Consider the following 12,861-nt stretch of genomic DNA (forward strand, 5'->3'; position numbering starts at 1 on the left):
CACCTGTTGTCCGGGCACTAATCAGAGGGCTATTTAGTCTTTGCCCGGGCCTCACTCGGCCTGGCTTCCTAATTTGCTTTCACGCAACAGCTAACGGCCACTTTGTTTCCTGCTAGCTTTCAGGCTATGCTATTTTGCTTGCTAGCTCCCACGCTAGTCGTTTTTGTTTTTTTCCTGTCCGATTTAGTTCCTGAATAAATCATTTTTCCTACCTGCAAGCTGTGTCCGAGCCCGTCTGCATCCTTGGGAGAACACCTCGCACCACGATGCGACCAGGTCGTTACACATACAGTTCACACTGAGGGTGGCGGATAAACAACTTTAACACTGTTACAAATATGCGCCACACCGTGAACCCACACCAAACAAAAATGACAAACACATTTCGGGACAACATCCGCACCGTAACACCACATAAACACAACCGAACAAATACCCAGAACCCCTTGCAGCACTAACTCTTCCGGGACGCTACGATATACACCCCCACTACCCCCCTAAAATCCCCCCCTCCCAAATAATTATTTCAAAAAATGCTCCAGCGTACTGTAAGTAAATGTAGGCTCCACCTTTTCGAAAATGCGCTAGTTTGATGCTAATATACATCGGCTTTGCTATTGACATGCTACTGATTAGCATTAGCGATTTTACATGGCAATTTCAACAGCTCCAAATTTGTTAATAAAAACTGCAACTAAGATGCACGTTACAATCAAATAGCTGGTGTAATAAGTACAATATTTGTAGTTTAAAAAAATTTTGGGCGCAACAAAAGAGTAGACAACAAAGACTGAACTGACTTGCTGACACACCATAAACACTACTGCCATTTCACGTCTTGGACTTACAGCTGTAATGAGACTCAGAAATGTCACTAGATATAAGAACTGGACAACAGGTATCACAATCGGCTCATTTTTAAATGTTGCAACAAAAATATATATTTTGTCATCAAAAATAATATTTATTAACACACAAAAATACCGAAAATTGGTACAGTTTAGTACCGGTATTTACCAGAAATTGGTGTCGGTTCAAACGTGAATAGTCCCCATCGCTAGTTATGTATTTTTCTGCTAAGTCCTTCTCCCTATTCCATGTCTTCAGCTTCCGAGCAACGTTGTACCCATGTCCAGAAACCCCCATGGAGAGAAAAGAGATGCTGGCGGGGGTTAACGCCCGCATCGATGACCTGCAAATGGTAAATTATTTCAAAGAGAACCCATCGGTTTAAAAGCCTCACACACATTATTGGCACCGTGTGCGATTTGGCCTGTAGGTGCTGAACCAGACGGAGGACCACAGACAGAGGGTCCTGCAGGCGGCCGCCAAGGCGGTGCGCGTGTGGTTCATCAAGGTGAGGAAGATGAAGGCCATCTACCACACGCTCAACCTCTGCAACATCGACGTGACCCAGAAGTGTCTCATCGCCGAGGTGTGGTGCCCCGTCTCTGACCTGGACTCCATTCAGTTTGCTCTGCGCAGGGGCACGGTGAGACGTTCATGAAGTTATCCTGTAGCGTTGCTTGTATTTGTGCTGTACAATTTATTTACTTGTGGAGCCACCGTGAACGCCCCGGTCAACGCCTCGATTCAGTCGGTGAGTGTGTGGTCTACAAAAGCAAATAACCACCCAGGTCTTTAATTAGCGACACGTTAAAAACATGAACAGCTGTGGCTGCGGCCAACTTTCCATACCTGCATTTTAAGTATCATGAGTGGTCAGAAATGACTATCAAATACAATAGATTAACTTGTTACATAAACCTTGCGGTTTTGGTAAATATACGCCTAAGCTATAATTAGAGCATTCTCACTGGCACCTTTCCTCTCCCTTATCTCTCTTGCTTGCTTCTTTGTCTTGTCTTAACTTTCTTGTTGCCTCTTTTTGCACTGCTCTCCGAATCTAAACATTGGAAGTACTTAACTGGCCTCAACGAAATTGATAAGATCTTGGGTTTGGGGGAACCTGTTTGTCGTGACAGAGCGGTTGTTGCTGGACACACGACGGCCTCTTGGGAGAAGGAGTGCCGCATGCCTGGCGACCCTTTCAGTCGAAGACGTGAAGATATCCACCTATTCTGAATTATGACAACAGGACATCTGCTGATTGGAGTTTCTTTTGATTGATTGAAACTTTTAATTGTAGATTGCACAGTACAGTACATATTTCGTACAATTGACCACTAAATGGTAACACCCGAATACGTTTTTCAACTTGTCGGGGTCCACGTTAATCAATTCATGGTAAATAAAGTAAGCGTTGCTCTGGTTTGTCGACAAATTGGAAGTTGCTGGCAGTCTTCAAAGTACACCAAAGCTGCCACAAATGATTGGAGGATGCGGGAAGAACTGTGGACACTCTTGTGTAACATCTGTCTGCCCCGCAGGATGTATTTTGAGGACCAGTCATAGACAATTTAGAGTGAAAAGCAAATTTAATTTTCACTCGCATACAAAGCATTCTAACTTGGATTGTCTCCCCGGCTTCGAGACTCTCCCGAAGGACAGTGCGGCGAAGACACAACAAACTCCCCTCTTGTTTCTCATCGACACACACCTGTTGTTGATTTTGGACTGACTAGCGACCGCACGACACCAAGGCCGCGGAACAGAGACACGCGGCAGGCTCACACACACACATGCATCCACAAAAATATACGCCACACACACACATACCCAACGCCCTTGACGCGAATCCCTTAGGGGTGATGGACGGATGGGCAGTGCCTGAAGAGCTGCAGCCTGCCACCGTGGCCCCCACTCCCTCCCCTCTGTTGCTAGTCTCGAGATGGCTGTTGTAATTTGTATATGTGCTTTGCTATGGAGGTTTTTTCCCCACTCCAGACTAGTCTAGATTGTATTTTTTTTACTCATCCTTCCCCAGCGTTTATCTTTTTCCCCATCTTTTACGGGGCGCCTTGAGCCATCAGCGTTCCTGGGGCCGTACTTATCAAGCTTCTTAGAATTACTCCTAAGAAGTCTGCTAAGAGTTGACTTAAGACTGCAGACACATGCAGAAATCAACAAGGAATCGAAAAGTATTAAATCTGTGACAAAAATAATATCCGCTCTGTCTAAACGATACCGTTTGATCAGCTGCTCGTCATCAAAAAAAAAAACATTGTTCCGTTCCCTGAACGTTCGCGCACGTCTCTCTCGCCTCAGTGCCATCCCCTGCTGGCAACTCCTAACCACTTAAGACACCTCTGAAGGTCTCTTAAATATCGTGGAGAGTAGGAGTGATTCTTAGACTTAAGAACATTGATAAAAAGCTTTTATTCTTAAGTTTGAGAGTAGGACTTAATTTCGCAAATTCTCAGGACTTAAGTGTAAAATGGCACTCTAAGAAGCTTGATAAGTACGGCCCCTGTTCTGTAACCCTGTACACCAGGCCTGGGCAAATATTTTGACTTGGGGGCCAAATTTAGAGGAAAAAATCTGTCCGGGGGCCGGTACATCTATTTTTAGGAACGCAAATCCAAAACCTCACAATAATGTCTGATTGAATGCTAAAAACGTTATGAAAGACCGCCTTAAAAAACGGAATGGAATTTTAAATTTTTTTTACTGAATGAGACACCCAAAATGTACATGAAAATAAAGAACGTGGGATTTACAATATTAACTATGAAGGATAAAACACTGAATATTGACAACATATGAACGTCACATACTCCCTTCTCGATTGACATATTTTACAATAAAACAAAGTGCAACAAAAATGCAGCAAAATATGAACGTGAAGTTTAAAAAAACACCTAGAATCTGATATCTGATATATCACTAAACTTTAGAACTTTGTTGTAAAAATGTCCCTCCGCGTCTGTCCCTGACACCCGCATTTCAGGCTCGCTCTGAAAAACACTGTGGAAACGCTCCCCACCCACACTGCCTGGTGCCTCGTCTGAGCTGCTGTGACGTAGATGACCATAGTAACTAGGATATCATGCAAAAGCGCAGATTCTAACCATTGAAATACTTTGTATAGCTCAAGATTTACGGTAATTTGAAAACATCACTGCACATCATAATGGCAGCTACAGTTTCCATCTTAAAGATCTAAAAAAAATTATTTGGGAATATCTGGCGGGCCAGATTGAAAAGTTTAACGGGCCGCATGCGGCCCCCGGGCCTTAATTTGCCCAGGTTTGCTGTACACTGTCTAATCTTGAACGTGTTTGTGCTGAAAACAAAGTTTCGTTGTACTTGTGCAATGGCAATAAAGAACTACCTACTAGAGATGCGCGGTTTGCGGACACAACCGCGGAGTCCGCGGATAATCCGCGGGTCGGGCGGATGCATGACGAAAAAAATAGATTTTAAATAGATTCGGGCGAGTGGCGGTTGAACCAATTTGGAAATATATATACATAGTTAAATGTTGTTACCCACATACGAAAAACGAGCAGCACTCTTTAAAACAGGCAATTATTCATCAGGCACTGCTGCAGCTGTCACGCCAAATTTCTTCCCCCTACAAAAATCTTCCCCCCCCCCATTTACTTACGGGGCTGCGTCCAATAAAGTCACAAAGTTGCCGGGGGTCCTTAACCGGCACGCGACTGTCCTGTTTTGAGCCTGTACCAAAAAAAACCAATCGATTTCTTCAGATTCCAGCAGCTGTCAAAGACAAAGTATCCTTCCAGCGACGGGCAGTCAAAGCCGAAGTGCTATCGATCGCTGTCAATGACGTAAGAGGAAACATGACCACGGAAGTAAATGGGGGGGGTTTTGTAGGGGGAAGAAATTTGGCGTGACACAGCACAACACAACAGAAGAAGAAGAAGAAACAAATAAAAAGATGGCAACGCCGGCAGCAAACGGGGTACGCGACAAACTAAAAAAGGGAATACTAAAGACCAGGGAAAAAAAATAACAATAATAGTCAACACTTTCTTAATGGAAATGACAATAATATTATAATAATGATAAATAATATTATCACGCATTAATATCTCTTAGCCTCTAATGCGTGGCCAAGAGATATTAATGCGTGGCACGCATTGAATGTCTCTGCTGCATTGGATCAGTCTCCTTTCTTTAACAGGCAAAAGCTTTCTAACCTCACTAATGCCTTGCATCGTCTGTATTAGATATATAACAACGGGCGGGCGGTTGTGGTTTTGATAAAATGTTAGTTCGGGTGGATGAAATAATTGCCTATCCGCGCATCTCTACTACCTACCCACCTTATGGAAAAATGGTGTACTTGCTTGACCAGAATCTGCTTTTTCGTGCCTCCAGGAGAAGAGTGGCTCCACAGTGCCTTCCATCCTGAACAGGATGCAAAGCAAACAGACCCCACCCACTTACAACAAGACAAACAAGTTCACCTCGGGCTTCCAAAACATTGTGGACGCCTACGGAATCGGCAGCTACCGCGAGATCAACCCAGGTATGAATTTTTGTGTGTGCTTTTATCTCCTCGTCATGACGAGTGTCCTCTCCCACGCCATCTCACCCCTGCATCCGATGCCACTCCAGCACCATACACCATCATTACCTTCCCCTTCCTGTTCGCCGTCATGTTTGGCGACCTGGGCCACGGCGTGCTCATGACCTGCGCCGCGCTCTATCTGGTGTTGCGGGAGAGCCGCCTGATGGCTCAGAAGAACGACAACGAGGTATCACCGGCCACCTCATCACCCCCTCGTCTCATTTGTTCTTCCCGTCACGCGACACGACCCACTCCTCCCGTAAATTTGAACACGACGCGTGCCGTTGCAGATGTTCAGCATGGTGTTCGCCGGCCGCTACATCATCCTGCTGATGGGAATCTTCTCCATCTACACGGGCATCATCTACAACGACTGCTTCTCCAAGTCGCTCAACATCTTTGGCTCGGGCTGGAGCGTTCGGCCCATGTTTGACCCCCGTTTGGGAGCCAATTGGACGTAAGCGCGGCTGCCGAGCTTTTTCAATAAGCAAACATTGTTAACCTCAACATGATTTCTTATTCTATTTTTCTATTTTATTTTGTGTTAAAGATTTGAGTTGCTCGAAAGCACCCCAGTTTTGCAGTTGGACCCGGTAGTAGTCGGCGTGTTCAAAGGACCCTACCCCATTGGCATTGACCCGGTACACACTGTTATGTTGTGTCTTTAGCTTTAAGTCTAATGAGTAGGGCTGGGCAATATGGCCTTTTATTAATATCTTGATATTTTTAGGCCATGTCACGATTCACGATATTATTGCGATATTTTGCCTTAGCCTTGAATGAACACTTGATGCATATAATCACACCAGGATGATGATTCTATGTGTCTACATTAAAACATTCTTGTTCATACTCCATTAATATATGCTCATTTTAAACTTTCATGCAGAGAGGGAAATCACAACTAAGTCAATTTACCAAAACTGTATTAAACGGTTATTAAGCAGTGGCACAAACATTCATGTCATTTCTAAACAGAAAGTGCAAGATTGTCAGAGACATTTTAAAACAAGCTATTAGTGCACTTTTGTGCATAATGTCATTAAGATGACATATCAAAACAACACTAAATTAAAGTGCACTTTTTGTACAGAACGCCACTAAAATAGTTTAAAACAAATAAAGTGCACTTTTGTGCATGATGTCACACAAGATATTTCAATAAGTGTCACATAAAAATGAGCTGCATATCAAATAGTATATGTTCTACGGTTTTGATGTGGAAATAGTTGCTTCGGCATTTTGTTGGTGTGGCACCGAACGGAGATGTTGACACCTACTCAGTGGCCTAGTGGTTAGAGTGTCCGCCCTGAGATCGGTAGGTTGTGAGTTCAAACCCCGGCCGAGTCATACCAAAGACTATAAAAAAAATGGGACCCATTACCTCCCTGCTTGGCACTCAGCATCAAGGGTTGGAATTGGGGGTTAAATCACCAAAATGATTCCCGGGCGCGGCACCGCTGCTGCCCACTGCTCCCCTCACCTCCCAGGGGGTGAACAAGGGGATGGGTCAAATGCAGAGGACAAATTTCACCACACCTAGTGTGTGTGACAATCATTGGTACTTTAACTTAACTTGACATGCGGAGTTTGAAGCACTCCTTATTCTCTAGTTGGTGACTTTTCAAATGATGCTACATATTAGCAGTGCTGCTACTTTTTGGAGCAACGCTTTTGCCGCATAATTGTTGAACATATTCCCGCTTGAAGTCAAACCACCGCCAGACGATGGACTCCGTGCTGTTTTTCTTGGGAATTAATTCTTCCTCCATTTGTTACCAGATTCGCACCTTCTCTCTCTCGTATTACCACTCGCACCACACCGTTAGCATCACAGCTAATGTTACCATGTCGCTACCTCTCTGCTCCGTGGGAGCGTGTGACGTTGCACATGTGACGTGTGTAAGAAGGTGTGCTTGTTTTAAGTCTCTGTGAGAAGGAGAGACAAGAAAGAGGGAGAAACGCATGCAGTGTAATGCCCGCAGCTAAAAGCAACTGCCTGAGAACGTATACTCGAATATCACGATATAGTAATTTTCTATATCACACAGAGACAAACCCGCGATATATCGAGTATATCGATATATCGCCCAGCCCTACTAATGAGCTGTGTTTATGTGCCCTTGTGCACTTTTTACATATACAGTGGTACCTCAACTTACAAGCTCGATTGGTTCCACAACCGAGCTCGTAGCTCAAACCACTCGTATCTCAAATAAGCCCGCCCATTGACACAAATTAGAAATTCAATCCGTGCTTGGCCACAATTCAATCTCTGTAAGATTGTTAGCTTCTACCTTGCTAGCCAGCTAACAAGAGTGAGACGAAGTTGTGTGAAAAATAACTATTATTTTAGCAAACGCCAGCTAAACTTTGTCTACATCAATTCAAGTACGTTTGAAAGCAGCATCAATTTTCAATTTCGTAAAATAAGGCACTTTAACAAACTCTAACAGCGCGCGCGTGCACACACACGACCACCTACTCAGTGGCCTAGTGGTTAGAGTGTCCGCCCTGAGATCGGTAGGTTGTGAGTTCAAACCCCGGCCGAGTCATACCAAAGACTATAAAAATGGCACCCATTACCTCCCTGCTTGGCACTCAGCATCAAGGGTTGGAATTGGGGGTTAAATCACCAAAAATGATTCCTGGCCGTGGCCACCGCTGCTGCTCACTGCTCCCCTCACCTCCCAGGGGGTGATCAAGGGTGATGGGTCAAATGCAGAGGATAATTTCGCCACACCTAGTGTGTGTGTGTGACAATCATTGGTACTTTAACTTTAACTTTAGAGAGACTGACAGGCACCAATGCAGATGTATCATATGATTAAACAAGATTGAACATAATAGCCAACATTTTAATAATTAATCAAATACTATTCTACACATTGAGTCTATTAGAGTTCTAAAACTGCCAATAGTCAATATATCAGTGTGCAGCTTTTTAAACATCACAAAATGCTTTTCTTTTTGAGGAAGTGAGATTTTGTGTATTGTTTTCATTGCTGCTATTTAAATACCAAAAAAATTTGTTTTTTTAACACTTTTCCTTTCCTTTCTTTTAAATTGACATTTTATTAGTCATTTAAATGTTTGTAACAGCGGATTGAGCAGGACAGTTACAGTATAATAACATATTTATTAGAGATAATATCGGCAGGCCGATATTATCGGCCGATAAATGCTTTAAAATGTAATATCGGAAATTATCTGTATCATTTTTTTTATTATCGGTATGTTTTTTTTGTATTTTTCTATTAAATCAACATAACAAACACAAGATACACTTACAATTAGTGCACGAACCCAAAAAACCTCCCTCCCCCATTTATACTCATTCACACTCATTCACACAAAAGGGTTGTTTCTTTCTGTTATTAATATTCTGCTTCCTACATTATATATCAATATATATCAATACAGTCTGCAGGGATGCAGTCCGTAAGCACACATGATTGTGCGTGCTGCTGGTCCACTAATAGTACTAACCTTTAACAGTTAATTTTACTCATTTTCATGAATTACTAGTTTCTATGTAACTGTTTTTATGTTGTTTTACTTTCTTTTTTTATTCAAGAAAATGTTTTAAATGTATTTATCTTGTTTTATTTTATTAATTTTTTCAAAAAGGACCTTATCTTCACCATACCTGGTTGTCCAAATTAGGCATAATAATGTGTTGATTACACGACTGTATATATCGGTATCGGTTGATATCGGTATTGGTAATTAAGAGTTGGACAATATCGGAATATCGGATATCTGCAAAAAAGCCATTATCGGACATCCCTAATATTTATGAATGAATTAGTCATCTTTGTTGTTAGTAAGCACATGCCTAAAATAACTTAAGCTGCATTTAGTAGTGTGTGGAAAAATGTTTGCCATTAAATATGTGTACGCTTTATCTGATTAGTCGACTAATCGTTAACATCATTGTTGACTAATCGACGATCAAAATAATCGTTAGTTGCAGCCCTAGTTAGAACATAGCCTAATATGGGAACTTTTGAGATTCCGGGGTTAACTAAGAAGGGCTCTATTGCAACCTCTGATTTGTTAATTGATCAGAAAGTGTATCTCAAGGCTTGTTCATAAAGTGTATTCCTAAAGGACCCTAAACACTCACTGTCCTTATCCGTCAGATTTGGAATATTGCGAAAAACAAGCTGACATTCCTCAACTCCTTCAAAATGAAGATGTCCGTCATCGTGGGAGTCATCCACATGCTCTTTGGAGTCACCCTCAGTCTCTTCAACCACCAGTGAGCATCTCTTAGTGTCTTCTTTTTTCTTTTTTTCCCCATTCGTCCGATCTCACTGACAGACTTTCTCCTCAGGTACTTCAATAAGCCCTTGAACATCTACCTGGGGTTCATCCCTGAGATCGTCTTTATGGCCAGCCTCTTCGGCTACCTAGTGCTGCTCGTCTTCTACAAGTGGCTGTCATACGACGCCCGGACGTCCCGTGACGCTCCGAGTCTTCTCATCGCCTTCATCAACATGTTCCTCTTCAACTACAGCGACCCCACCGTCAAACCTCTCTATCCTGGACAGGTCGGTTTAAGTAATCCTGTTTTTTTTTTATACCCCTGTAAGCACAAGCAGCTAATTTGTCTTATATTTGTTTTGAAATCTGCAGCAAGCCCTGCAGTGCCTCCTGGTGATCATCGCCTTGGCGTGCGTTCCCTGCATGTTAATTGTCAAAACGTTGGTCCTGCGGCGACAGCATCTGAGGCGCAAAAACCTCGTAAGCTGCGCTAAGACTCGCATCTTCATCACTCGTTGTCCTTCCTAAGTCCTGCGTTTTGCACGACAGGGAATGCAGAACTTTGGCGGCATCAGGGTGGGCAACGGGCCCACCGACGACGAGGCGGAGATCATCCAGCACGACCAGCTGTCGCAACACTCCGAGGACGAGCCTGAGGTGAAATGGACGTGTCGGTGTCTTGTCATTGAGGTTTTAATAGTTTATTCGGAAACAGAAACCTCATTCCAGTGTGCCTTTGAGGCCAACAAAAGCATATTTTATGAATGAAGGTTCTTATGTTTCCCTACCTTGCTACAGTGTAACATAAGAACCTTCAGAATACTGCACATTGGAACCTCATAGGCACAGGTGTCAAACTCACGGCCCAGGGGCCACATCGTTTAATATGGTCCGCCACATCGTTTAATATGGTCCGCCACATCGTTTAATATGGGCCACCACATAACCACAACACTATTGAGGTGGTTTGGCAGGCCATTTCATGTGGCCTTCCACATTATAATTGTTGGTCGGCATGTAATTTAATGTGGCCAGCCACGTCATTCTTCGTGGACCGTCTCATGAAATGGGCCCGCACGTCATTGTGGCTGTCAACTAGCTCCCAGTGCTAGTTTGGTGGTGGTTTGGTGTTGTGGTGTGTTTGTTTTTTTTGTTTTAAATGTTTGGTGGTGGTTGGAGGCACAAATTGGAAGCCACGTTGCCATCAGTCTGCCCTAGGGCAGCTGTGGCTAAAAACGTAGCTTACCACCACAACTTGTGAGTATGGAGTTCTCACCGTGAAGCGCTTTGAGCGTCCCGAAAAGCGCTATATGAATCTAATTCACCATCATTGTTATTAATACTCTCTGGCCAGGTACGTCATTCAATGTGGACCGCCACGTCATTTTATATGAGCTGCCATATCATTAACGTGGCCTGTGAAAGGCTAAATGTATTTGTTGTTCCAATTTTTGACAAAAAAAAAAAAAGTATTTTACAAAACAGCGAAAGTTCTACATTTAAATATGATCTGATCATGCAACAAGCATTTTTGTTATACTTAATAAATACCGTATTTTCTGGACTATAGAGCGCACCGGGATGTAAGCCTCACCCACAAAATTTTAGGGAAAACATTTTTTTGTCCATAAATTAGCTGCTCCGTCAGGAAAAAAAGTAGCGGCTTATAGTCCGGAATTTATGGTACTGTAATATCTGCTTGCTTTAGGATTTCAAAGCAAGTTATCCATCAAATTGTTGGTAAAACAAAATCACTTGCATATGCAAATTGTGCTTTGAGGCTTTTACCGTATTTTTCGGACTATAAGTTGCTCCGGAGTATAAGTCGCACCGGCCGAAAATGCATAATAAAGAAGGAAAAAAACATATATAAGTTGCACTGGAGTATAAGTCGCATTTTTGGGGGAAATTTAGTTGATAAAACCCAACACCAAGAATAGACATTTGAAAGGCAATTTAAAATAAATAAAGAATAGTGAACAACAGGCTGAATAAGTGTACGTTATATGAGGCATAAATAACCAACTGAGAACGTGCCTGGTATGTTAACGTAACATATTATGGTAAGAGTCATTCAAATAACTATAACATATAGAACATGCTATACATTTACCAAACAATCTGTCACTCCTAATCGCTAAATCCCATGAAATCTTATATGTCCAGTCTCTTATGTGAATGAGCTAAATAATATTTGATATTTTACAGTAATGTGTTAATAATTTCACACAAGTCGCTCCTGAGTATAAGTCACACTCATGGCCAAACTATGAAAAAAAACTGCGACCTTATAGTCCGGAAAATACGGTATACGTTTCAATTCATATAGATTCACTATTACAAGCGGCCCTCCACGAGCAGCCATAATTGCGATGTGGCCCTCAATAAAAACAAGTTTCTCTAACGCACAACACAAGACACTCCCCATCATGGGAAATAATGGAGATACAAATAATACATACACATCCTCTTTGCCATCTTTACAGTGTAACTTAAAGGGGAACTGCACTTTTTTTTTTAAATTGTTCATTCTGAAATACATGAAGGATGTATTTTTTTAATGCATTCTAACTCGTAAATAAAAATTGGAGGTCCACTATTCCGCCCATAAAACCCAATAAAAACATTCAATAAGTGCCAACAATATTCCATTTACATCTCATGACTTGAATATTAACCAAGTATTAGTGATATTGTTATTATAAGCGCTAGCGCAGTCAAACTATTTATAGCGGCCCCGTGATCATAAGCTTGTGTGTCTATGTTGACATGATCAGCTGCTTTCTTGTTTCCTTGCTCGTCAAACCTTATTGTAGATAATAAATATGGCCTCTCACCTGGATAGTAGAAAGACGAGGATGTATTCCGACAAGTTGGTACACTTTGACGTTCAATTTAGACCCAGGAATGGCAAGAACGACACGAAAAGACGCTTGGTCACCCCAACGTACACCCTTTTTTTCATGAGAATTATGAGTCATTCTTCATCTAAATGGGAATATAAGAACATCCTATCAGTCGGCATCCTAATGACAGCAGACATTGTACAGTAAGTGATGTTTTATGACTTCATCAGAGCCAACAATCAGTGATGTTGTTAAAAAAAACGAACGCCGTGATGCGTTTTTTAAATTAATGCGTCGCGTATGCCT

The 12,861-nt window shown here is 42.3% G+C and overlaps 1 protein-coding gene across 2 annotated transcripts in view; it reads left to right on the plus strand.

Annotated features, from left to right (window-relative positions):
• atp6v0a1a (ATPase H+ transporting V0 subunit a1a) overlaps positions 1-12,861 on the plus strand; it is a 31,457-nt gene that overhangs the window by 12,729 nt on the left and 5,867 nt on the right. For both annotated transcript variants that reach the window (XM_062050004.1, XM_062050005.1), the window contains exons 9-18: positions 1,108-1,201; positions 1,280-1,492; positions 5,248-5,398; positions 5,488-5,627; positions 5,731-5,897; positions 5,991-6,081; positions 9,586-9,704; positions 9,780-9,996; positions 10,082-10,189; positions 10,259-10,366. In XM_062050004.1, coding sequence (XP_061905988.1) covers positions 1,108-1,201; positions 1,280-1,492; positions 5,248-5,398; positions 5,488-5,627; positions 5,731-5,897; positions 5,991-6,081; positions 9,586-9,704; positions 9,780-9,996; positions 10,082-10,189; positions 10,259-10,366 — 1,408 coding nt within the window. The remainder of the gene's footprint in view (positions 1-1,107; positions 1,202-1,279; positions 1,493-5,247; positions 5,399-5,487; positions 5,628-5,730; positions 5,898-5,990; positions 6,082-9,585; positions 9,705-9,779; positions 9,997-10,081; positions 10,190-10,258; positions 10,367-12,861) is intronic.

This window comes from Entelurus aequoreus, linkage group LG06 (assembly GCF_033978785.1).
Source record: "Entelurus aequoreus isolate RoL-2023_Sb linkage group LG06, RoL_Eaeq_v1.1, whole genome shotgun sequence".
Taxonomy (NCBI): Eukaryota; Metazoa; Chordata; class Actinopteri; order Syngnathiformes; family Syngnathidae; genus Entelurus; species Entelurus aequoreus.